The sequence below is a fragment of the Kogia breviceps genome, chromosome 4, assembly GCF_026419965.1.
Source record: "Kogia breviceps isolate mKogBre1 chromosome 4, mKogBre1 haplotype 1, whole genome shotgun sequence".
NCBI classification, from domain to species: domain Eukaryota; kingdom Metazoa; phylum Chordata; class Mammalia; order Artiodactyla; family Physeteridae; genus Kogia; species Kogia breviceps.
In genome coordinates this window covers 6,288,718-6,313,692 of record NC_081313.1, presented here as the reverse complement: position 1 = coordinate 6,313,692, position 24,975 = coordinate 6,288,718, and the positions used below count along the sequence as shown (strand labels likewise).

General features: G+C 45.4%; 1 protein-coding gene across 3 annotated transcripts in view; it reads right to left on the bottom strand.

Annotated features, from left to right (window-relative positions):
• Positions 1 to 1,884: 1,884 nt before the first annotated feature.
• MTRR (5-methyltetrahydrofolate-homocysteine methyltransferase reductase) overlaps positions 1,885 to 24,975 on the bottom strand; it is a 30,656-nt gene continuing 7,565 nt past the window's right edge. The window contains exons 5-15 of one of the 3 annotated variants that reach the window (XM_059063268.2): positions 23,693 to 24,071; positions 18,361 to 18,483; positions 16,724 to 16,877; positions 15,339 to 15,427; positions 11,489 to 11,669; positions 9,464 to 9,506; positions 8,716 to 8,902; positions 6,734 to 6,852; positions 5,302 to 5,394; positions 5,005 to 5,187; positions 1,885 to 2,510 (exon numbers count right to left, since the gene is read on the bottom strand). In XM_059063268.2, the coding sequence (XP_058919251.1) occupies positions 2,369 to 2,510; positions 5,005 to 5,187; positions 5,302 to 5,394; positions 6,734 to 6,852; positions 8,716 to 8,902; positions 9,464 to 9,506; positions 11,489 to 11,669; positions 15,339 to 15,427; positions 16,724 to 16,877; positions 18,361 to 18,483; positions 23,693 to 24,071 (1,693 nt within the window). In that variant the 3' untranslated portion in view covers positions 1,885 to 2,368. Of the gene's footprint in view, positions 2,511 to 5,004; positions 5,188 to 5,301; positions 5,395 to 5,588; positions 5,628 to 6,733; positions 6,853 to 8,715; positions 8,903 to 9,463; positions 9,507 to 11,488; positions 11,670 to 15,338; positions 15,428 to 16,723; positions 16,878 to 18,360; positions 18,484 to 23,692; positions 24,072 to 24,975 lie in introns of those variants that run through there. The other 2 variants (XM_067030785.1, XM_059063271.2) reach the window with 2 other exon arrangements.

Below are 24,975 nucleotides of genomic sequence, written 5' to 3'. Positions count from 1 at the left end.
CGTAAATGCTGATTTTGTATCTGGCATAGCTCTGAGGACTTGAAATCTGTTAACTCATCTCATGGACCACCATCAAGATTCCTGTTCACTTAGGTTAAACTTTCTTCCAGTTACCAATATTGATAAAGATTTAATAATTTTCGCAGAAGACATACAGTGTGACACAGCCTTTCACAGCAAGTCTGCCGGGCAGAATTCTAGGTCACGTGAAGGCAAACAGACCAAGAGATGTATGTGCCAGTAAGCTGCACCCCGCTGCCCTTTAGCCAGAGCTGCCAGCTCAAAATGCCGTCGGGACTCTTTGCAGAGAAAAAGAGGTGAGGTGTCACTCCGTGTACCTCACTGACTTTATGATTAACCACTAAAGAAATATTATGCAATTAAGTCTCATCCTGCACAGAGTAAAAGAGTGTGCTGTTGCCTTTTCAGAAAACCTGTATCAAAAGTGTGGATGGGGCTTCCCTGGTGGCGCAGTGGTTGGGAGTCCGCCTGCCGATGCGGGGGACACGGCTTCGTGCCCCAGTCCGGGAGGATCCCACGTGCTGCGGAGCAGCTGGGCCCGTGAGCCATGGCCGCTGGGCCTGCGCGTCCGGAGCCTGTGCTCCGCAACGGGAGAGGCCACAGCAGTGAGAGGCCCGCATACTAAAAAAAAAAAAAAAAAAAAAAAGTGTGGATGGAGTTGTGAGGAGGACTTGAAGCCATAAAGACCCGCTAAGTTTCCAGGCCATTTTAAGCCACATTTGTCTTACACCATTAGAGGAAATGAAAGGTGTCTTTTGTAATGAATATTGCACTTGTCCTTGGCTTATAGTTTAATACTTATTAAAAAAATCAGCTTTTCTTATATGTATTTGAAAACTGAAGTTAAAAAAAGGTGAGTGTTCAGAAACTAGAATGTAATTAATACATACAGAAACACCATCATACATTTTCTCAATTTGATGCAATTAAAAAAACAAAAAGATCCGGGCAGACTGCTTTGCAATCTTTGGATAAAGGGCTGGGGCGGTGATCACTTGCCACCGTGGAGCTGAGTGTCTTTAGTTTTCATACCCCTTTTACATTTTGATTTCCGTTTTGACAAAATCTTAAAAGAGAACATGTCACCGGGAATCATCTTAGTCCATCTGAGCTGCTGTAACAAAATACCACTGGGTGGCTAACAGACAACAGAATTTCTCACAGTTCTGGAAGCTGGAAAGACCAGGTGCCAGTGTTGTCGGGTTCTGGTGAAGGCCTCAGGGTTGCAGACAGCCGACTTCCACAATGTCCTCACAGGGGGAAGGAGCGGGGAGCTCTGCGGGGCCTCTTGTAACAAGGACACTGACCCCATTCCTGAGGGCTCCAGCGTCATGACCTAACCATTCCGCAAAGGCCCCAGCTCCTACCGCCATCACACTGGAGTCAGGATTTGAATATATGAATTCAGAAGACATAAAATAGTCAGACAATAGTAGCAATTTTAAAAATACAAGGATGTTAAGTAGGTATTTTAAGCCCGGGTTACAACTTGTGTGATATCATGGAGGTAAAATAAATTATGTGGAAAAACTAAAATATATGCCGAAAGGAGCAGAAATGAAAAGGTGGAGAATGGGGGTGGGCTGGGGGCTGGACAGCGGAGGAGAAAAGGGTGGCAGCTTTACTTAAATATGCACTTGCTCGCATCTGTAAAGTGAATGCAAATTCCCTAAAGTCTGACACTGTGATATTAAAAAGAAGTAACTGTGGTAAATAAATCACATGCCAGAGTGGAATTTCAAAATATATTTCAGATTTCTAGCATAAAAAAATCCCTGTAAGCATTACCTTAAAATATTTTTTATCAGAAATATAGTGTTGGTAATAAACCATTTGATAAAATCATATAAACATGTAAACAGATACGCTATACATATGTAACTTTAATGCACTAATATGAATATTTTACATAAGAATATAAATTATTTTTAGATTATTTTTAAAAAACCGGTGACTAGCTCACAAGATTTAACTATCTACCCAGGTGACGCTGCTGGCGCCCGTATCCCGTACTGAGAAGCCTTCACGTGCACTGCTAGAGATGCCCTGGGACCTGGTGGCGGTCCCTGCAGAAGCTCTCCAGAAGGAGGGGCTGGTGGAGGAGCGCGGGCTGCCTTTCCCAGCTCAGGGCGGTTTGGGGAGGGTTGGGGGGCAGATATGGGAAGCTGAATTGAAAGCTTCCTACACTGTTAAACGGTCCCCTCCCCATGCCACCCCCCGACCTCATGCAAGAAATGTTAAAAAAAAATTTTAATTTTAAAAATCGGAAGTCTCAAGCTTCAGTAAAGTTGTCTTTTAGTACTTTCAGCCAAAAAGCTTAATTCTCTTCCTTTATTTTCCAATTTTATCACCAAATATCCTGAAGATACCGTTTTTCTTCTTTTAAAGTGGCCAATGTTTTCATTGCTTCTAGTTTTTCAACTCCAACCTCTTTGCTTATTATCTCCACAAGGACATCATTTACATCCTTGGCCATATTCTTAGCATCTCTAAAAAAAAGGATAATGGCATTACTGTTTAAGAAACAGTGATTTTTACCAAATCCTCCGTAATTCACAAACCTCACTGCCGAAGACTCCGTCACTACACCTTAGTCCTCCCTCCACTTCTCTGGAAAGTATCCCTCAGGTCTCCAGGCACCTACCACTCCCCCAGGGACAGGCCTTCGCCCAGGACCACTGTCACATGCAATGCTGACCACCCCATTCACAGCTTTAAACCCTTCGAAGGCATCCGTGCTCTGGGAGCAGCCGAAATCTTTAAATGTCTGAGGACCTCACAATCAGGCCCCTCCTCACCTGTCTTCCCTCTATTCTCAAGGCATTCCTGAGGGCAACAAGCTCCCGGACACGTCTAAGCCTTCATATGCACGCGTGCATACGCTGAGTTATTAGCAGACACGTTTACCGAGAACTTGCCAAGGGCTGGCCCTCTATTAAGTGTGTTTCCACGTCCCAGCTCTTTCATTTGCAGGTCGGGCAAGGGGCCCCTCCTGTGCACTCCTGTGGCCCCTGCACAGCACCCGCTATACCGTGAGCATCTGCTGACCTGGCTTTCCCACAGGGAGCAGGTGGCTTGGGACAGGAGTGCATCTCATTTACCATTTATCTCTCGACATCTGCGCAGTCCCAAATACTTAGTAGGCACTCGAATGTTTATTGAATGAAAGTGTCTGACAGGACTCTTAACGTCTCAGGAATTGAACGTGCCCTGTCCTGAGAAAGTTTTAACGGCCGTCATGCTCTCCCCTCGAGCACTCTGAGATCACTTCTATCCCCACGGCCCTTCCTCGTGTCCCGCGGCTGCAGCTGCCAAACCTACTGGCCCCTCCGTCTGCTCCCGACTTGACTATCAGCAGCAAAGGCTCCCCTTTGAGTCACTGTCCCCTGGGCTTAGGGACAAGTTCGCTCCTTCCTCAGTGGCTGTTTTTCTCAGTCTCCTGTGTTTGTTCCATGTTCGAGTGCCGTAGGGTGTCACTCTGAGCCCTCACCTCTGACCAGCTATGAACGCTATCAGCTTCACTTCATGGATGTGAAAAATGAAGCACCAGTGACGGTGCAGAGTTATTTCTGGGTTAATGTTTTAAGAGTTTAAGATGCTTAAGAACCCTCCAAGTTCTCAATTACCAGTTACTCATATATTTGTACATATGTTTGCACAATGGTCTTCACCTCCATTATTTAGAGCTGCATCTAAGCCTTCAGCCTGTATCTGACACTGACAGCACTGTCCTCTGCAAACAAAAGAAAGATCAAATGCTTCACTGAAAGTAAATGAAAATGTAAACCAACACAGCATCCAGAGGCTCTGCCCTTTCTGACCTAGAGCAGCGTTTTCTAGCTGAGGAGTCATTAATGGGTCATGAAATCAACTTCGTAGCCCAAGTCGGCTTTTTGTAAAATGATAGAACAAACAAAATAAAAGTTATCAGAATGTGTCATAAACAGTAAGTAGAAAAAAAACAAGTTTTGTTTTATGAACCTTTTCAATTATATTTATATGTATTCTAGGTCACTATGCCAGTATTTCCTTTTCTGTATCATAGTTTAAAAAACAAACAAACAAATAAACCTGACCTGGCGACTTGCGGAATGTTTTAAATTCCAGGGATGTGTCAGGATAAAAAAAGAGTAATTTCTTATTTCAAAACTCCTTTTAACTGGCAAACATTTTTGAGTTCCATTAAAACAAGTAGCTAGGTTCCTAAAATTTTTATTGTCTATGGCAATCTTGGGTTTCTATAATGGATCTTACGTCAAAAAGTAGATGAAACAGAAGAATGACTCCTGGCTTATGTCAACTTTGACCTCATAAATTATGCCTTAAAGAAAAAGGATCCTAGACCCACATTCTCAGAGTCAAAACCAAAGCTGTTGGGCTTCCCTGGTGGCGCAGTGGTTGAGGGTCCACCTGCCGATGCAGGGGACACGGGTTCGTGCCCCGGTCCGGGAAGATCCCACATGCCGCGGAGCGGCTGGGCCCGTGAGCCATGGCCGCTGAGCCTGCGCGTCCGGAGCCTGTGCTCCACAACGGGAGAGGCCACGACAGTGAGGCCTGCGTACCGGAAAAAAAAAAAAAAAAAAACAGAAAACAAACAAACCAAAAAACCCAAAGCTGTTTTCCTTGGCTAGGTCGACTGCACAAATCACATATTCACTGTTTACTGATACAACAAAATCAATCCTGAGACAGAATGTAACGTTCAGAGGCTAAAAACATGTATTTAAAACAGCACAAAACATTCCCCAAGGCATGAGTTAATTGTCTTTTTTTGGGGGGGGGGTCACGCTGGCCAACTTCTTGGCTATTAAGTGTATGTGAAAAATCATTTTAGAGCTTGTATTTCTATTCCTGTATTTAAGAATCAAATCTCCCATCCGTACATGTCCAGATCATTAACCAATCGGTTCCTGGTCTCTTTAATAAACATTACCGACTGCCCTCCCCTCCCCTCCCCGGCACTTGAGCACGATGGCCACTTACCCACACACGTAAACACGGCCGTTCTCCTGAAGAAGGACCCTTGCCACCTGCTTGCTGTGGCGCTGGATGCTGTCTTGCACATACTTTGCTGGGGCTTCTTCCTCCCCCACAGGAGCATCTCTTGAGAAGGAGACTTTCAAGTGAGTGAGAATTCCACACTTAAGGAAATGTCTGAGCTCCTCTCTGAAATACAATATCTAACAGGTCACTGGAAGGTTTGTAATTTAAAGCTGAAAAAGTCTGAAATTAGCATTGTACGGCATGGCTGAGTCTTACAATGCTAGAATTGTGAAGTACCTGAATAAATAATCCCTATCCTTATGTCTGCAGCCAAAAAACAACCACGTAGCTCCAAAGTGTCCATCTGGGTGATGTTCCTGGAGTTTCTCTCTAGGTGGAAAAGAAGGTTGAGATGTTTGATATAGAGAATAGGTAAAAGCAATCTTTCTTTTTCCTTTTACCTCTCCAGGTAGGTCTGTAAAATCCACCTTCGCAGTCACTCGAAGTCCATGTACTGAATTAACATGTTACTACCCGCAGGGTACCTGGGCCACTCCAGCAGACACCACAAAAAGTAAGCCTACCTATGAGCTGCAGACATCTGTGAGCTTTATGTGACATCTCTGTAGTGAGGATAATTCAAATTATTACACTGTGAAACCCAGACTAATTTCTACATTAAATATTCATCACAATTTTATGAATAAAAATTAACTCTCAATTAACATAATAGAAAAGTGGCACCGGGGTTTGTTTTTTTTTAAATAAATTCATTCATTTTCTTTATTTTTGGCTGCATTGAGTCTTCACTGCTGCGTGCGGGCCCTCTCCAGTTGCGGCGAGCGGGGGCCACTCTTCGCTACGGTGCATGGGCCTCTCATTGCGGCGGCCTCTCCTGTTGCAGAGCATGCATGGGCTCTAGGTGCACGGGCCCAGCTGCTCCACAGCATGTGGGATCCTCCCAGACCAGGGATCTAACCTGCGTCCCCTGCATTGGCAGGTGGACCCTCAACCGCTGCGCCACCAGGGAAGTCCCGGCACCGGGCTTTAAAAGATAGAATGGTCTGCTGTGAAATGTTTCAAAAATGATGGACAGGCCCTACTTTTTTGATTTCTTAAGAAAAAAAAAAAAGAAAAGAAAACAACAAAAAGACTTTGTCCAAAGGATATTACTCCACTATCTGGGGAACATTACCTAAGAATTGTTATTTCACAAACAGGGAGAGAAGCACAATTTTATTTATTTATTTTATAAAAAATAGTTGTGTTCTGATACAAAGACACATGTATTAATATCATTCTGTTGAAAATTACTGATGTTAAGGGTATAACTTTGAAACTGTCGGTGCACTTGGATCTTTGTGACTACCAACTGTATCTTGCTAAGGAATCGATGGGACAGCTGCACATCACCACAGCACAAAGGTGCGCTTGCAATCTGTCCCCAAATACGTGCACTATGGTTCAGCAGGGAAAAAAAGAAAAAGAAGGTACTAGAGTAAAAATGGAAATTCTAGTACAAAGCACAGTTTCTAGAAGACATGTTTACTTTTCCCATGGTGACAAATTATGCTATCACACATTTGATAGTAATTTTTTAAAATAAAAATTTTACAACCAAAGTCCAATATCCTAAAAACCACCGAAGAAACAAAAAAGCTCTCTATTACATACTTCCACCCAGGACCACAAGGGACACATTTTCTCACCAGCCAAAGAAAATACATACCTATGTTGCAGGAAGCCAATGAAAGGTGCTATGCCAGTTCCTGGACCCACCATTATGATGGGGACTGAGGGGTCATTTGGTAAATGGAAAAAGTTTGTTGTCCGAGGCGATATGGATATCTGAAATATTAAACCAATGCTCATAAGTTCGGAAAAAAAAGACAAAAGCATATAACCAAGGTGATGCTTGCTAAAGAAATCAGAAAGTGCAACCTCCCCTCAAAGAAGCATCATAAAATTAAATAGCAGCACTAAATCTTACTGAAACCACAAACACATTTGTCAGTGCAGACAAATAAACAAGTCTGTCTTGTAAATTTTTCTTTTCTATCCAAATCAAAGGTATTTTAAAAATGACAGGCACGATATTTCTGAGGTAGAACACTGAATAAATAATAATTGAGTTCTTTTTCTAGGCCCAAGAAAAAGATCTGCTTCCTAGTAGGCAACCCATTATAGGTGTCATGAAGAAATGCACAAAAAAATGAAGACACTGTTCTTCATGTTAGGACATAAAGGGGCAATGAAGATTAACATCAAGATGGGTTGAAGGTTTTAGGTGAAAATTAGGCAAGTGAAAGAGAAATTAAGGGGCTGCCCCAAAGATACTAGAGCACTGCGCCTACATTTGCTACTCTAGGTTCCATGTTACCTGTGTTTGTTGCAAAACTAGAATAAGTGATACATAGATAAACAAAATCTTTTTGCTATAATTTCAAAAGGGTTTTCTTCTAAATCATGTGCCAGGGATACTTAAGGGAATCAATTTGTAAATATATTCACCTTTCAGTTTCACTTTGCCATATGCTTTAGCTACACAGAGTGATACTAACAGTTAATGACAGGAATCTTTCCCTCCATTCCCTGCTGGCATAACTGTATATATTGTAACCTTTAATTCAAGGACAACTGTCTGAAGTTCATCAACAGGATGAACACAGTACTTTTTATTTATTTATTTATTTATTTAATTTTATTTATTTTTTTGTGGTATGTGGGCCTCTCACTGCTGTGGCCTCTCCCGTTGCGGAGCACAGGCTCCGGACATGCAGGCTCAGCGGCCATAGCTCACGGACCTAGCAGCTCCGCGGCATGTGGGATCCTCCCGGACCGGGGCACGAACCTGCGTCCCCTGCATCGGCAGGCGGACTCTCAACCACTGCGCCACCAGGGAAGCCCTAAAGGGCAATTTTAAGCCCTAGTCTTCCCTTAAGCTCACTACTCAAGTGTCTATCAGAAGTCTGAATTCCCCCTAAGTGCTGTCAAGTTTTCAACTCCAGTAACTTACAGCAACCAAACCAGTAATAAGATAACATTACAACTGACATGTTCATTCTTCAATACCATGGAGAAGACTTCATGATGAAGACTGAAATTTTTTTAAGATTTCAACCATCCTTGTGGGTGAGGAGGGAGAACGTAATTGCTCCCTATGCATACGGTCTCAAATGAGATTCTCCCCGTGTGGATCAAAATATAAAATAACACCACGGCTCCAACAAAAGGGGAAGAAACAGGGGCAGGGGAAAATCCTACTACCCCAGACTGAAGGACATAAACTTAATCTCTGGTTGTCAACTGCCATTTTAAGATGACTTCTCAGGAGCATAGGACACCGACTTGAGCATACAATGAGGCTGTTCCTCATCACCAGTCTTCACTGTGTACTTGACTCCTCCTGTGCCAACCTACCAAGAACATTAACACAAAGGTCTTCTCCTTTATGAATGTGACAAGCAAGACTCAAAGAGTCTATGTATTATATAAAATTCACGCTTTACACATTTAGGAAACCCACGGCCTACACTGAGTGAAGGTGATGTTCTCCCGACTCTCCAAAGGGAATATTAAAATTCAACTAGGGTATACATTTTCCTTTGAATAATCTGATGGGAATGGACAATGCAGGGGACCCTACGTTGTTTTTTCTAGTCGGGCAAAGAGCACACTTCTAATGATGCCAAAACTGCCCACTCCTGGTACCTCGGGCGCCAGGGCCTTGTCGCCGTCTGCCCGGGAGGCACGAGTGTTCGGCTGAAGAACCGATCCAACCAGCGTGGCCAGCCAGCCCGTGCACACGCCCTTCCGCAGAGCCACCGCCGTGGTGTCAGACCAAAACTCCACGATGTTAAAGATGAAATGAAGCTTCCCTGGGTGAAACAGACTGGAGCTGCAAGGACACAGAGATAAGTTCGCGAACTCCGCCTCAGGACTAACACATCTAGGCCAAGCCAGGCCTTTTTTACTGCATGCGGGTATTTCCTAATGGGCTCTAAACCTACCTTCTTCCTCTTCAGAAAACAGTTCTGTTGCTTACTTCAAAGCACCCCCCCACCCCGACCTAGTTTTGTGATGTCATCCAGGAGAGTTTCTGGTTACCTGTTTGCCGCCAAGGCCGAAGGAGATTTATACCGGCTTTTCTCCCTCTTCCCTACGTCCACCCAGGGAAGGCGGCCGGGCACACCAGTAAGGCCGCAGGTGGAGGACCTGCAGACTCGCTAAGTGGGGACACGGCTCTGGACCACGGGGGCCACTGAAGAGCCAAACCCTAGGAGCTCCGGGGGGACACAGTCCAGGCCTGGCCTTCTTCACTCCTCATCACGTCGGCTACTGTCTCGCACCAATCTGGTGAGCTTTCAGTAAATGGATTTGTAGCTACTAAGTAAGCATTTGGAAGTCAGAGTTTCATTACATTTTAGGAGATAAGTATTACGTTAATAAACATCAGTACCTTGCACAGGAATACGGTCTGGGTTGGAGCTTAGGAAGATGTTCTAGAAAAAAATTAAAATAAGCAATTATTAATTCATTCCTACTGAAAATAATTTATATGTATATATGTAAATTATATGTAAAGATCTGAATTTGAGTCCTATTTTCTTACTTAGAATTTCTAAATAACTTGTTTTAATTTTAAATCATATTTTAGAGCACACATAAATTCACTGTGTCTAAGTAAAATATCACTAAATACTTTTTTCCAATTCTTAAAGACCAGACATATCACATTTCTTCAATCTGAACTCAGTATTTCTACCTAAAAGCTATTTTTATTTTATCTTTTTTTAAACATCAAAGGGTAGTTAAGAGTGGGTCCATGAATGGGCCTCAGAGTCAAGGAACCAATTACGTTGTTTTCTGGGGTGTGTCTCCAGAGTTTCCAGATTTGAAAAAAGATCATGACCCAAAAAAGGTTAAGGACTATGGAAAATACTTGAAATATAATATAAAAGACTTGAAATATTGTTCCTTCACAATATTTATATAACAACAAAAAAATAGGAGAGTAATGGTGGACATTTTTCAATCAAGTTATCCAGAAACCTTGTGGTTTTAAGACACATAGGTATCCTTTTAAAAGGAGATTAAGAAGTCAGTATTTGAATACCTAACTGTCCACTATCAAACCCTGATAATTTTTTGTGTTCAGTATGTTATATTTTTGATAGTTATTTAGCAAAAATTTAGAAAGACCTTTCTAAAATGTCTTACAGTTGTAATATCAGGATAAGGTTTAATAGAGAGCTCACCTTAACACTTTAGTTATATTAAGTTTTCTTACAGAAATTAGAAAAAATGAAAGCTTTTATGTCTCAATGCCTTTAATTTTTTTACATAACTCTATAATAAATGATACATATAAGCTTTAAAAGGTAACAGAAAACCTATAGAAAGAACTGGAACAATTCTTCCACGATTAGCAGCTTTACGAGACTTCTTATAACTTCCCTAATGGGTGTTCTGGTTGTTACCCCGACACCTCTATTAGCTCAACAGACTCAACTGAGGAGGTAAGAGTGTTCGTTCGAACAGGAAAGCAGGAAGGGCAGCCTCCGCACCCTGAGGAGGAGGAAAGAGAATCCTAAGAAACAAAACGGGAAAGAGGGCAGGGCCTGACTTGCGAAGCAGAGTGTCCTTAACCGTACTCGGCATCAAAAGGGACCGTGGGTAAAAAGTACACGTTTTCCTGTCACCAAACACAAATGCAAATTTTAAACATTTTATTACTGATCACCACGGAAAACAGAGAGGAGACGACAAAATTACAAGCATAGGAAAGTAACAAAGGTTTTAAAATCCTCTAAGATGGTTATAGTCACTGTCCCTAGTAAACGTCTCCAATTCCTGAGTCTGCTTCCTCAGGGAAGATCTTCAAGTCTCTTCCGTTGGAGTATGAGGACCGGGAGACACAAGCTGGGCAAAAAAGCAGCCTATATGACCGTGTTGCACCTGCAGGTTTTGTCTCCCGCAAGGCTAGCGCCCCGGGGCACCGTGAGCAAGGCCACTGTTTGTACTGGTGGACTTGCCCAGGCGGGGACGTCTCTGCACCCTCTGCACACAGAGCGCACGCTTCATGCAACTCCACCAACTATCACTATCTTTGAAAAGGATCCTTTCCGCGGAAACCTCATCTTTAGATAAAATTTGGCTAAGAGCTTTCTGAAAAACAGAGTAGAGGCTGAAGGCTGAACAAAAAAAGAGAATTAAGGCTGGCTATATTAAGAGAGCAAATGACAGTGACAATGGTAGGAAAGAAAAATTAAAAAATAAAAATGTAAGCTTGGAAGAGAGACGCTTTGACTTCAAGAAGGCAGGTGGGCTGTCAAAGCAGCGTGAAGAGCAGCTGTGAAGACGCTTACTTACTGATCACGGTGACCGAGACGCACTCACACAGGCCTGCAGAGAACCCGGGGGTGCTCTCACCACGGCGAGGCTGCCCCCCGGGGCTGGGGTGGCTGTGACAGCGACCACTCACCAAGCAGGAGGCCGAGCGGAGGCTGGCAGGACGGAAAGGCCAGCAGCAGGTCTAAGAGGCAGGCGCGCGAGTCTCTGACGAAGCGGTTGTAGTCCGCCGCCCCCTGCCTGCTGCACAGCTCCTGCAGCCGCCGCTTCTCCGCGCCGTCGCCGGTGTGGTCCACGAGGGCTCGCAAGAACGCCTGTGGCCGAGGAAGCCGCCGTAAGCCACCACGCGCTCTGTGGTTACGGCCGTTGGAACGCTGGGGACGTGCCCAGTGATCCAAGAAAAAGTGCGTGTGGTCACTAGGAGCGTGGCCAGGTTCATTCGTTATTCGTTTCGATGGCAGCCTGTTAGGCAAACCCCACTTCTATGCTCCATTCTTGGTCACCTTCCCTATATCTTAAACCAGCCCAATCTCAAATTACGTGGCAGATATATGTGAGTAATCAGGAAGTCTCACAACTTAACGTTTCCTTCTCGGGACACAGTACCTGTTCTCGCCTTAGCTGACGATTGCAACCCAGATTTCTACATGTATTTCACCACTGTTATGACAGGCACTGGGCAGGTAAAGCACTGGGCCAAGAGGACACCTAACTGGCCCCAAAGGCTTGCTTCCCAGGCGAGTGAGAGCCACAGAAGTCAAAAGTAGCCGGCGTGCGACAGGCTGCCTATCCACCAGGGCACACGGACGTCCAGGGCCTCCGAGGCCAGAGGCTCCCCAGAAGGCAGGCTTGAGCCGGAGGCTGGCTGCATGGAAGAAAGGACGTGACGGGCAGAGGCACAGGAGGGCGTGGGAGGCGGGCAAAAGCGCGGCTCTTGGGGGGCACGTACGCTTCAACACAAATGCACAGGAATGCGGGTGTGGGCAGAGGCTGACAGACAGCGAGGGCCAGAGCATCCAGACCCCCGCACGGGGGCTCTGAGCCACCTCAGATCCATTGTGGAAAGAGGAGGCGAAGAACATAAATACAGCAGGACAAGGAAGTCTCACACCCCTAGTCTCAAGGACTGAACCAAGTCCAAACTCTTGGGCAAAAGACCAAACTTGCTAATGACAACTTTTGGTTCTAATGCAGTTCCAAGCACATCCACCATGGGACATATACAGCTCTCATTGCTCACGGGAAGCAAAGAACTTTGGCAAGTCATCTGCATCACCTGAAACACGAGTGGGCACCACTACTTTTTATTCCATGGCTCCCACATCCCAGAGGGCTGGATGCCCTTAACAGGGAAAATGATATCCATGTTCCTGTGAGGGTCACGGGTTTCCACTGGCCCAGCCAAGAATCCCTGCTTAAACTATCCAGATACCAACGAATTACGTGGCTTCTTCAAAGTGCCGGACACAGAACAAGCACCTGGGAAACGTCGTGGCGTAAACCCCCAGCTCTCTGCATGGACCTCTGGTAAGACAGGAGTTTACCAAGAACACTTCACACCACGCTTTCTCAAGTCAATAAAATTCCCTAAATTACAGGTTAAAACAGTAGCAATTGTAAGTCCTTTACAATATTTTTCACTTTACAATTACAGAAACTTCATGGTACTAAAATAGGAAATAGAGCACTGTGTAGAGAACTGACAAACGTTACTAAAACTTAAATTAGAAATATTTTTAATACAGTAATTTTACTCCAAGGAATTTATTTTTTTAAAAAGACTTCAGGGCTATCCTGGTGGCGCAGTGGTTGAGAATCCGCCTGCCGATGCAGGGGACACGGGTTCGTGCCCCGGTACAGGAAGATCCCATGTGCCACGGAGCGGCTGGGCCCGTGAGCCACAGCCACGGCGTCTGTGAGTGCGGAGCCCGTGCTCCGCAACGGGAGAGGCCACAACAGTGAGAGGCCCGCGTATCACCCCCCCAAAAAAAAAGACTTCAGGGGGCTTCCCTGGTGGTCCAGTGGGTAAGACTCCGCCCTCCCAACGCAGGGGGCCCAGAGTTCGAACCCTGGTCAGGGAACTAAGAAGTCCGCATTCATGCTGCAATTAAGAATTCACATGCTGCAACTAAGACCCAGAGGAGCCTAAATAAATAAAAATCTAAAAACAAAGTTTTTTTAAAAAATTTAATAAAAATAAAAAAGACATCAGGTACTTCCCTGGTGGTCCAGTGGTTAAGACTCCACGCCTCCAATGCAGGGGGCATGGGTTCGATCCCTGGTCGGGGAACTAAGATCCCACACGCCACCCAGCGCAACCAAAAAATAAATAAATAAAAACATAAAAAAGACTTCAAACAAGTGTGTAAAGATGAATTAGAATGTTCACCTATGTAGGTTTTTTAAATAGTGGAAAACTGGAAACAACCAACTGTCCAAAATCAAACCAACAATTGTTTTTTTCTTAAAAAAAATTTTTAAAAATTTATTTATTTACTTTTGGCTGCACTGGGTTTTCATTGCTGTGTGCAGGCTTTCTCTAGTTGCAGCAAGTAGGGGCTACTCTTCGCTGTAGTGTGCGGGCTTCTCACTGCAGTGGCTTCTCTTGTTGCACAGCATGGGCTATAGGTGCGAGGGCTTCAGCAGCTGTAGCACGTGGGCTCAGTAGTTGTGGTCCTCGGGCTCTACAGCACAGGCTCAGTAGTTGTGGTGCCGGGCTTAGGTGCTCTGTGGCATGTGGGATTTTCCTGGACCAGGGATCGAACCCATGTCCCTTGCATTGGCAGGCGGATTTTTAACCACTGCGCCACCAGGCAAGTCCTCAAATCAACAACTGTGTTGCACCCATAGCATCTTTTAAAAGTATCTTCAGTACCTTTCCATGCTGGCATATCCAAACTCATTTCCTTTTAAGTAAAAAAAGGCATGTTGCAGAACAGCACATATACTACATGACCTCATTTTTCCTTAGCAAAACAAAATCCAAGTGTTAATTGCAGGGGTTTGATTATGAAGGACTTTTGCTTCCTGAGTTACTTACTTTTGTGTCCAGACTTTTTGTAAGCATATTACTTTTACAGTAAGGAAAGATATATTTTTAAATATGTACTTCATGAAATTTTCAGAAACGGTAGAGTTAAACTAAAATTGTGAAACTATTTAATTTAATCAAGAAGTTCTCATCACAGTGAATTGTAGATTTACTGAAATCATATCTAGGACTAAGCCTCTCCTAAAGTAGTTCACTTCCCAAAGACTACAAATGCAGTCAACACAATGATAAAATGGAGAATGAACACTGCACCACAGACAGGGTGGCCGAATAACAGCCCTATTTATGCTCACTGGCAATACAAGTTTGGTAAAGCACAGCTGGGAACGTTCACCCATGAATATCCACTTGAGTAACGTGGTTATAACAAAATCAGGAGTTCCCGGCACAACACTGACATCTAGTGGATCTTTCTGTCTCCAAATTCACCTAAACATCAATATAACCTACCAAAACCCTTCAGCGTTCCCTGCAGAATTCTGACATAATAAGTAAGTACAGGTTTTTGCACAAAAGGGGTCTTCACATTAAACAGGTGGCAAGCAGTGGAAAGGCCCTACACGCCAAGCTTCCTGCCACCAATTAGAAAAAGTATCCACGTACAGCTGGAAAACACATGCGACACCTACAGCCACTTTCATCACTAGTTACCGTGCTACATCAAGTTAATGTCTAGAAAAGTAAGATTAAGAAAAAGCCCTACTTTAAAAATCTCATTTCAGTAGAAAACAAAAAATTTCAGTATAAGCCCAACATAAAAATATTTGTCCATGACAATTACAAAGACACCACACGCCTTGGGAACTATTTTGAACACATGCTGTGACGACTATATTTTCTGAGCCTTCAAAGGGCAAATACCAGATTTAAGAAACCCTACAAAGAGGTGAGCACATTTTTAAATAGTCACCCAAAGAAGAAAGAAAAATACCTTCTTAGGAACCGCTCGTATTTCAAGGCACCAGGTAAGAAGGAACTGGAGAGAACACTTCTCAGGTATATGCTGGGGCAAGGCTGCTCCTTTTCAGGCAGACAGGAAAGAGTCAATGACACAGAAAACAGGTAAGACAATGTTTTTCCATCCCTAAAAACACTAATAGCTGTAATATTTTACATTATAGTGCTATCAAAGTACTTGTGGCAATGTTTATTCAGTCAAAAAATTTCCTCAGAAGGAACACAGAAGAAAAAACCTACTTTACAAAAACAATGGTTATAAATTCAACAGCATTACTGTACCAGCCACACCTACCAAATCTAGGTACACCGAACAAAAGAAAGGGAAATTATCCAAAACCACTGAACAAAAGAAAGGAACAAAAAGCCAAAAGATGGCAGTGGTCCAATAACACTGCCTATCATCCTCAAAAAGAATTTCAGAACTGACTGAATTCCAGTTCAAGATTCTAAGCAAATAACTAAAAAATAACTTCCTTTAACTATGGAGCAAGCAATTATTTTCATATATTAAATAAGCAAAAACAAATACGCTATGAGAAACAAACATTAAAAAAAAAATTTTTTTTTTTTGGCCACGCCATGTGGCTTGCAGGATGTTCCCCCGACCAGGGATTAAACTTGGGCCCCGGCAGTGAAAGCCTGGAGTGCTAACCACTAGGCCACCAGCAAACTCCCAACAAAAAACTTTTTAAAAAGATTCAAATAATACAGTTTTTTTGCATGACAATTTTAATATGCTAACCTAGAAACAAAATAATGCTGATTGCAAAAAAAACAGCCTAACAGGGCTTCCCTGGTGGCGCAGTGGTTGAGAGTCCGCCTGCCGATGCAGGGGACACGGGTTCGTGCCCCGGTCCGGGAAGATCCCACGTGCTGCGGAGCGGCTGGGCCCGTGAGCCGTGGCTGCTGAGCCTGCGCGTCCGGAGCCTGTGCTCCGCAACGGGAGAGGCCACAGCAGTGAGAGGCCCGCGTACCACAAAAAAAAAAAAAAAAGCCTAACAAATCAGCCCAACTAACCAATCTGCTTCTCCAAAACCAGTTACGTACATTTTTTTAAGCGTTCCCCAGTTTGCTGCAAACTTGCTGATTTCCAGAGTTTTGAAAAAGCTGATTCTTCAACTTCACTTTTAATGTCTATAAGCATCCAATGAGCATAAACTCTACTACCATCTCATTCAGTGTAACGGACTCATTCAGGGTACTTGATGTGAAAGTCAAAAACCTCCAAGCCCAGCAAGCGGCTGTGTTCGGCCTGCTGACCCATGGCTGACCCCGGGAACCTGTGCAGACCCGGCCTGCTCACCTCCAAGCCCTTGGCCCAACGACTTCCTGGGAAATAAGAGATCAGGGCTGTACCTTTCTTCTTCGTGTCTGCCTTAGTGTTCAAGACGACACAGTGTTCTCTCCTGTCTGTGAGCTGCAGTCTTTGGAGTAGGCGCTGTACCTCAGAGTCACTGTTGGGACAGATCACGTTGAAGGCATCGCCAGGCTGGTAGGAAAAATCTGTTTTCTAGAGAAGAACCAACATGAAATACAAAAAATTCCACATGAGTTAAAGAGTTCCAGTTGTGGGGTAACAGAGTTTTAAATATATGACCATTTGAATAAATGAATTAATTTATTGCAATTAGAATTATTTTGTTTTTAACAAATAAGCCCAAGTAACCAAACATACTTTTATTAGGAGTTATTTTTTAAAAGAAATTCTGTAGTTATCCAATGTTTTGCTTTATACTGAGTATTCATAGACTAGAAATTAAGACCCTCTGCCTCTTCTAAAAATTGAGGTGCTCTGGTAAGTAGTGTTTTAATAATCCATGTAAAAATCCTCTCATAAAAACATGCACACACACACATTACGAGCAAAAGAAACTACTTAAGGCCGTCTGCACTGGTTTTCAATTTCCTTTCTTTGCTCCTTTTCTCCGGGGAGGAATAGGGGTCGGGGAGAGCAACTTCTTTTTCCTTAATGACACACGACGTCAAACCACCTGGCTCGGTACTGGTCGTGCACAAACCCGAGCTCCAGGTGGAGCCACCTCCCACAGCAGGTCTACTCAGAGCGGTGTGGGGTGTGGAACGCTCTGGAGAGGGGCCTCTGGCCACACATGCTCACACCTCTGGCCTGGGAGGGACACAGGCTGTCCCTACCCGGTGGCCAAACCTCGCCTCTCTGTGACAAAAGTACAGAACAAGAGTGAAATGGTTTGGTGTACATATGATATTTAGCAATATGGATTAAAATGTTCAAAAGGAAAATGGAAACACTCAATACTATGTAAGCAAAACCATCTAGTTCTGACGCCCGTCACATTCCTTTCTATGAGAAACTCAATTAAGCCCACATCGACGGCCTTGGCGCACCCTCTTCTGAGCCCAGCCCACGGAACCTCGCTGGGCCCTTGTCAAGGGTTGAGCTACGTGGCTTTGAGGACGTACAACCACAGTTTCTTAACCTGAGGCCAATGAGGCAGAGGCTGGGGAAGCCTCACGGGTGGGGTTCAGAGAGGGAGTACATAAATGCCCGAAAACTGTGTGCAAAGTGTTTATATATAATCATTCTTCTGGAGAGGGGTCTGTGATTTCTTCCAGATCCTCAAAGGAACAAGGACCACCACTCTGAGAAGTGAACGTCACATGACCGTCTAGTCTGGCTCTACTTCCAACTAGCCGCTGACCTCAGGTAAACAGCTTCCTTTCCAGGGGCTCTTATACGGAGATACTGTTCTGGTTCCATTATTCTTTCGCGGCTTAATGAGTAAGGCAGCAACACTATCCTCTCAAGTAGAATCACCTCCAGTCACTCATTTTAGCCCCTCCTTGAAGTGTGAAGAAAAGGTATGAGGCGGAGAGAACAAATGACGGGTCAAGAATAAAAGGCCGCTGTCCGGCCACAGGCCTCACTCTTCCTGAGCGTGCAGATGAGGACACAGCGCAAGTCTCTGCATGTGCTGACAACATCCCTGTGCGCAGAAACACATTCTGTAACTTACTGAAATGTCCAATTCTATCAGGAGAGTGGTTTTTATGGCATCATTCATAGTCAGCTGAACTGCCTTTGAAATTGGAACGTGAAAAATTGGATCCACTGACGTCACAGGTGCTTGGCTTTCCTCCTTGGGAAACAAATGTGATAAAATATTACTAAATGCAGTTTTCAATTATACTTACCACTGCTTCACTTAGTGACAAGGTGAGAGCTACAGGATCTTTTAAAATGCCCTGCTATTTAAGTATTCTTCTCTAAGGTAAATGGCTACAAACATACGCCTGTCAGTCTTTCAGAAGAGAAGCTCATCTACACCTTAAACTTGTCTATTAGACTTTAGAATTTCTGAGATATACGGAAAATATCAACACTACCATTTTTCACGTAAAGGTCTAACAGTCTTCCTAATGAACTATGCAAAACGAAATAGCATGCATGCGTATTTCAGGAGACTCTCAAGGCAACGACAGATGTTTAAGGTTGGAAGTTGTCTGCTCAGATGGTCACAGGAACCCTCCGAGTGGTGGGTTGGTGCCATCTAACAGAGCTTTCTAGACGATGGGAATGCTCCGTCTCACCGGCCGATACGGAAGTCACTAGACACACGTGCACACTGAGCACTTGGAAACACGCTTGTGTGACTAAGGAACAGAACTCTTAATTTCATTTAATTTTCATTAATTTAAATTTAAGTAGCCACACGTGGGAAAATATTCAGAAACCCAAACCTTTGTACAGCCCTCTCCTTTCATAACCTGATGTTCCCAAGTTCTATGAAAAATAGAAACTTACATCTTAGAAAGTGCTCATCGATTAATTTTGGGCCAGTGGCTGCACGGGAAAGCTGGGACGAGGGTCAGGGCCGAGCGCCCGAGTCGAAGGAAGCGGGGCGCGCCTCAGCAAGGCTGCCGGGAGTGCTCACAGGGGCCCTCCGCCAGCTCGCGGCCACCTTGGAGGACCCCCCGAGCACTCTCGGGTCCCACCTCCTTTCAGAGGCAGCCCACGTCCACCGACTAATCAATGACTCCAAAGGCCCAGCCCCTCTGCACAACTCAGGACAACTGGGAAGGGCCACCCCAGCGTCAGACAACCCCGTGCGTGCGGCCGGGGCCTTTGCCGAGCCTGCGTCCCAGCTCAGTCTCTCCTCGTGCCCGACCCTGCTTCTGTCCCTTCACACCCCAGGGTGTCGAGGACGCCCTAAAAAACCATCTCACAGTGATCCCCAGGGCCCCAGCCCGGGACAGCCCACGCCAGAGTAAACCAAGAACGTCGCTAGAGTGGGAGTGTGGCGCTGGACTGCTGGCCGGCAACGAGGACACCACGTCGGTGACGGGACAGCACGAGGCAGCAGTGCAGCAGCTACGTGGGACGGGCACCGCCGGAAGGGAGTGCACTGGCTGCTGTGGGTGCAAGTGCTTGGGACCTAGGAGGAAGCAGTACTGATTCAGCCGGTGGAATTAAACCGGAAAAAGTGCAGAAAGCCCAGAAAATCAACAGCTAAATTCTAAGTGTGAAAGCCAGGGGACATTCGCTGTAGTTTACAAAGAAGCGCTCATCTCCTGCAGTCTGAGGACAGAGAAAGCCAAGGACTGACTCAGCTAGGGAAAGAATGGGAGAGGGACATCTGGGTGAATAGCTTGAATCCCTAGATCCCTTGAGCCCTCTGAGCCTGCAGAAGTGGCCACTCCTTCCTATTAAGAGCAAGAACTCCCTTCCCGAATGGAGACAATGCAGGGACTCTACCCCTGCACCCCATCTCCCCTTCCGGCTGCTGGACCAATAACTACAGTTAGGTAGCAACAAACCTGGCTGCTTGTGTGTTGGGCCAGCTCCAAAGGAAGTGCAGGACAGCAATATACACCAAGAGAGTATGTGCGCAGACAGAACATCGAGGTCCTGCGTCAGGCAGGGCAGAACGTAAATTTGGATAAAGGAGTTTTTCTAGCTGGGACACTCTCCTAGGATACGTGCTTTACACACCCTAGCACAAGCCCCAGAGACGATGTGAACATGCTGACAGCAGGGCTACGAGAGCAAAGAAGAAGCAAGAAGCAAGGGCCTGTACTCGGTGGGGCAGAAATGCCAAGACCAGGGCCAGCACTTGAAGACAGGATTAAACGCTCAGAGAAGAGGGCCTACTAGAGTGGATAAAACCATGTAAAGCCAACCCCCCCCCGCCCCACATGACGATGCTGCCTGAAGCACCCCGAGAATACAGCGCTGCCAAGGCCAACAGGACCGTGCTGGTGAGAGGGGCACCAGCACCACTGACTTCAAGGCTGGCCTCGCCCGATGACCAGAGCTCACAGACTGGGCTCACGGCAACAGGAAAACCAGGATCCGCCCCCCAACCCACGAAGACCAGAGGGACGTGGGAGCACTTAGCCAGGAAAGCCGGGGGCACAATTATCACAGTGAGTAGGAAAGCTGGGGGTTGCCAGGGGGCCTGACTCTCAGAATTAGTGGAAATGACTGAAAACATGGCTCCTGGAGGGTCAAAATGAACGGGCAGCGACAAGGGCACTGGATCAACCCTTAAAAGGAAAAGAAATCAAGAAGTCACGAGCAGGAAGCTGCTCCTAGCTCAAGACCCCTTGCCCAGTTTCTGGACCTGAGCCAGCTGTGAGACCTGGAGCCCTTTGACTGCAGAAGCAGGCAGGCTCCCAGGAGGGACTCTGCACGGCACAGAAACTGCACTCGCTTACGCCTCCCCCAAGGGGTAAACGTGCACTGGGCCAGGGGAACGTCCCAGTACTTCAGGGACTGCTGGACGAGGGTCCAAGTTGATGCTGTTACCCCAAGTGTCATCACGGCCCAGTAACAGAGTGAGGTGTATGAGGCCAGGCAGTAAATGGAGTCCTGGCCCAAGTCCGGCTCAACGGGTCCGCTGGTCCCTGGCAGTGAGCATAACCCCACACTGGATTCCTGGCCCGTGGGCTAAGAGCCGTCATAGTGGGGAAGGCCAAGAGGAGGCCCCTGAATTTGACACCAGCCTCTCTCCTCATCAACAGAATTAAAAACAATATAGCATCCTAGGAGGAAAGGCAGATAGCAATATAATCCTTAGAAATCTAAAGGATACAGGAGGGGCTCCATCATAGCTCCATGTAATTCACCAGCCTGGCCCCCGCAAAAACCAGATGGATCCTGGGGGGTGACAACGAATGCCAGAGACTCAAGCAAGCAGCAGCTCCAACTGCGGACGGACGGTTTCCTTTGACAGAGCAGTTAACATGGCCTCAGGCACGTGGCACGTGGACAAAGGTTTAGCCAAGGTGCTTTCCATTTCTATCCATAAAGAGGACCAGACATGTTCACTTTCACTTGAACATTTACAATTTTGCCCCAAGACCATGACATCATTCCTGCTTGCTGGTACAAGACAGTGCGAATAACTGTGGAACATCTGGACACTCAGCAAAACATCACACTAGTCCACGGTATCAACACCATTATGCTAATCAGATGATGCTGGAGTCTTCTGTGCCTTATGGAGATTGAGGGCTTGTGTTGTTAAGTCATTTTTAGGATTCCAATGTTTGGTGCGTGCCAGGACATCCCCTCCCAAGTAAAGGACACACTACCTCATCTTGCACTTCACCTCACCTAGAGAGATGCATTACACCTGGCAGGCCTCTCTTCAGGCTCTGGGATACCGAGATACTGCTCCAACCCAAACACCAGGTGACACAAAAGTGGCCAGCCTCGAGGGGGGCCCAGAGCAGGAAGGAGCTCTGCAGCCGCACCCCGGACATGCTCACCGGAGGCTGTGCTGCTTGTACTACACAGTTCAGGAGATGCCAGGGCGTTAGAGGCAGAAGGGACAGGGAGACGACGCTACACGCCGGGAGTGGGTCCAGCTGAAGGCTTTCTTATGGCTGCACTGAAGCTCAGCTTCCCACTCAGCCCAATCCTGCTTCCACCCTCCCCTCTCCCACCCACCCTGCCCCCAAGGTGATTATTCCCAGAGGATGCCCTAAAAAAGGAAACTTTTTTCCCCAACCCCTTACCCTCTAGATACATCCTTTGAACAGATTTACACAAGTTTCCCTTAAATAGTCGAGATTTAAAAAAATCTTTTAACCACATTACCAACAACTCAAGCCTATTTAATGATATCTACCATAAAAGAAAACTCTCAGCAGATCCTCAGTGAAGTGCCTCGTCAGATCAGTCAGCGCTCACGGCCTCTGCCACATGCACCCGTCCTTGCAGTGAGCACACGGGGGCTGGCTCTCCACAAGTCCATGCACCCTGCCCCCACCAGCCCGGCATGTTTACTAGAGCCACCCATGCCTGTTCCCAGCCCCGACTACAATGTACTTATTGTGATTTACCGCACTTAATAAATAATGAAGTATAAGTGCAAAAGCAATAACCCATGGCTGGTCATATAAAACCATACCTGTTTATCTGAATGCATTAGAAAAACACTCTAAAAATATGATGCTAAAAACACTAGTATCATCTCAGATATATGCAAACAGTCCCAGTAAACTAGAAAGCTGTACTTATATTGTTTCTAAAATGTCTAAATGGTTCATCATTTAATAAAAAGAAACAAGGAAACACGATGGCTGTACTAAAGGTGTGGCTTATGTGAGGAAGCCCCCGTGGGACGCCAGTCAGCCACCCTCAACAAGAGGGCTTGGCGCTGCATTACACGATGGGCTGCACTGGAAATGTATTCTAAGCAGGCTGGAAGAAATTTCAGGGTACCATATACGGGCAATCATGCTGCTATTCAACTTGATGCTCAAAAATTTACAGACCACTTTAAAGTCATTTACTTATTGACAGGAAAAATACTCTAGGCAAAGAGAAAAAGACTTAATATAGACAAAAATATATGTCAAGAAAAAGAAAAACCCACAAAGTGGAGTAACCCAGAACACCAAAAATCCATACGGGAAAACGATTTTCCTATAAATGAGTCCTCTGAGTTTAGCTGCTGAGATAATCTCCTGACCGCCCACAACAACTTGCACTCATCTGGCCGACACACAAAGTGAGAAACCAAAAAGTTAGTTCTCCAAAATAATAGAGGAACTGAGCTGTTAACCATTTCCTTCTTCAAAGGAAGGTAATGTAACGACACAAGCAGGCCTGCAACGCGTGGAGGCGGCACCTCTCCAGTGACGACTCAGTTCTACCACTGCAGTGAGGCAGCCACAGGCACCGCGTGAATGGACAGGCATGGCTGGGCTCCAATAAAACTTTTCGTACTAAAGAGCACCCTCTCCCCCCACGCCGCAGTCTGCTGGCCTCCATCATAATGTAATTTAAAAACCACCACCACCACCACTAGCCACGGCACGTAAAGCAAAACTGCTTACCTGGCCAAAGGACTCCTCCAGATGCACCTGTAAATATTCTGGTGGTAAAGCGGGAATATTCAGAGAGGCCTGTGAAAGCGGGGGTATTGAACGGGTAAGCGAGGGCTCAAAGTCTGCAATCAATGTCTTCGATCGGCCTCTGTTTACTGCATTTTGCTCTAAAACTTCACCATCCTTTCGTCTGGAATCATCTAAACTCAGAAGTCCAACCTGTGATTCAATGTGTAGTAATTCCTGTGTCACGGGGTCTGTCCTCCGGGAGGCATTAGATGCCATTGTAAGAGTTCCATTCATCTCCTCTTTTCCTCCACTCAACAGAAAATGCTTTGCCAGGGCGGCCCAGAGTCCGTTAATCCATGGCTCAACCACAAGTTCTAAACTGGAGTGTTGTAATAAAAAAGGAAAAAAGAAACAAATGCCTAAGTTCTCCATTTAAATACATAACAATTGGATAACGGCAGAATCTGTCCATTTGACAGAATGCTGTGCAACTGTCAAAAACACTAAATATGGAGGCTATTCAGAATATAAAAAATACTTATGAATGATTAAGCTAAAAAGCAGAACATTATTGTGTTCATTAGCGCTGCGCTGTAAAAAATTCAGAGAGCAAAAATGAAGATAATTTAGTAAAAGGTAATAGGAGTGTGATTCCTCTTAACTTCAAACAGAGTTGGTAATTTAAGAAGCTGTAATTTTAAACAGGCATGCTGAATTCTGATGAGGCTAACAGTACTTACCCCAAATCCAAGTCTACTCTAGTGTCACAAATGATAATTACATCAATCGAATGCACCATCTTTTTTTTTTTTTTGCCTAGCCAATTTACTGATCTTTGTTTCCCACAGATTAAAATATCACCAAGAAACCACTCCAGATTAACACTCTTTTGACTAATAGTTCAAACCTTCTATCAGTTCTGAGCAATTATTCTGGTAAAATTTCCAGGCAGGCTGACCACAGGGGAAAACAGCAATCATCCTTTAGGAGAGCTGAATTAATCATAAATACAGGGGACTTCCCTGGTGGCGCAGTGGTTAAGAATCCACCTGCCAATGCAGGGGACACGGGTTCGAGCCCTGGTCTGGGAAGATCCCACATGCTGTGGAGCAACTAAGCCCGTGAGCCAAAACTACTGAGCCTGCACTCTAGAGCCCGTGAGCTACAACTACCCCTGCTCTGCAACAAGAGAAGCCACTGCAATGAGAAGCCCGCGCACTGCAATGAAGAGTAGCCCTCGCTCACCGTAACCAGAGAAAGCCCGCGCACAGCGATGAAGACCC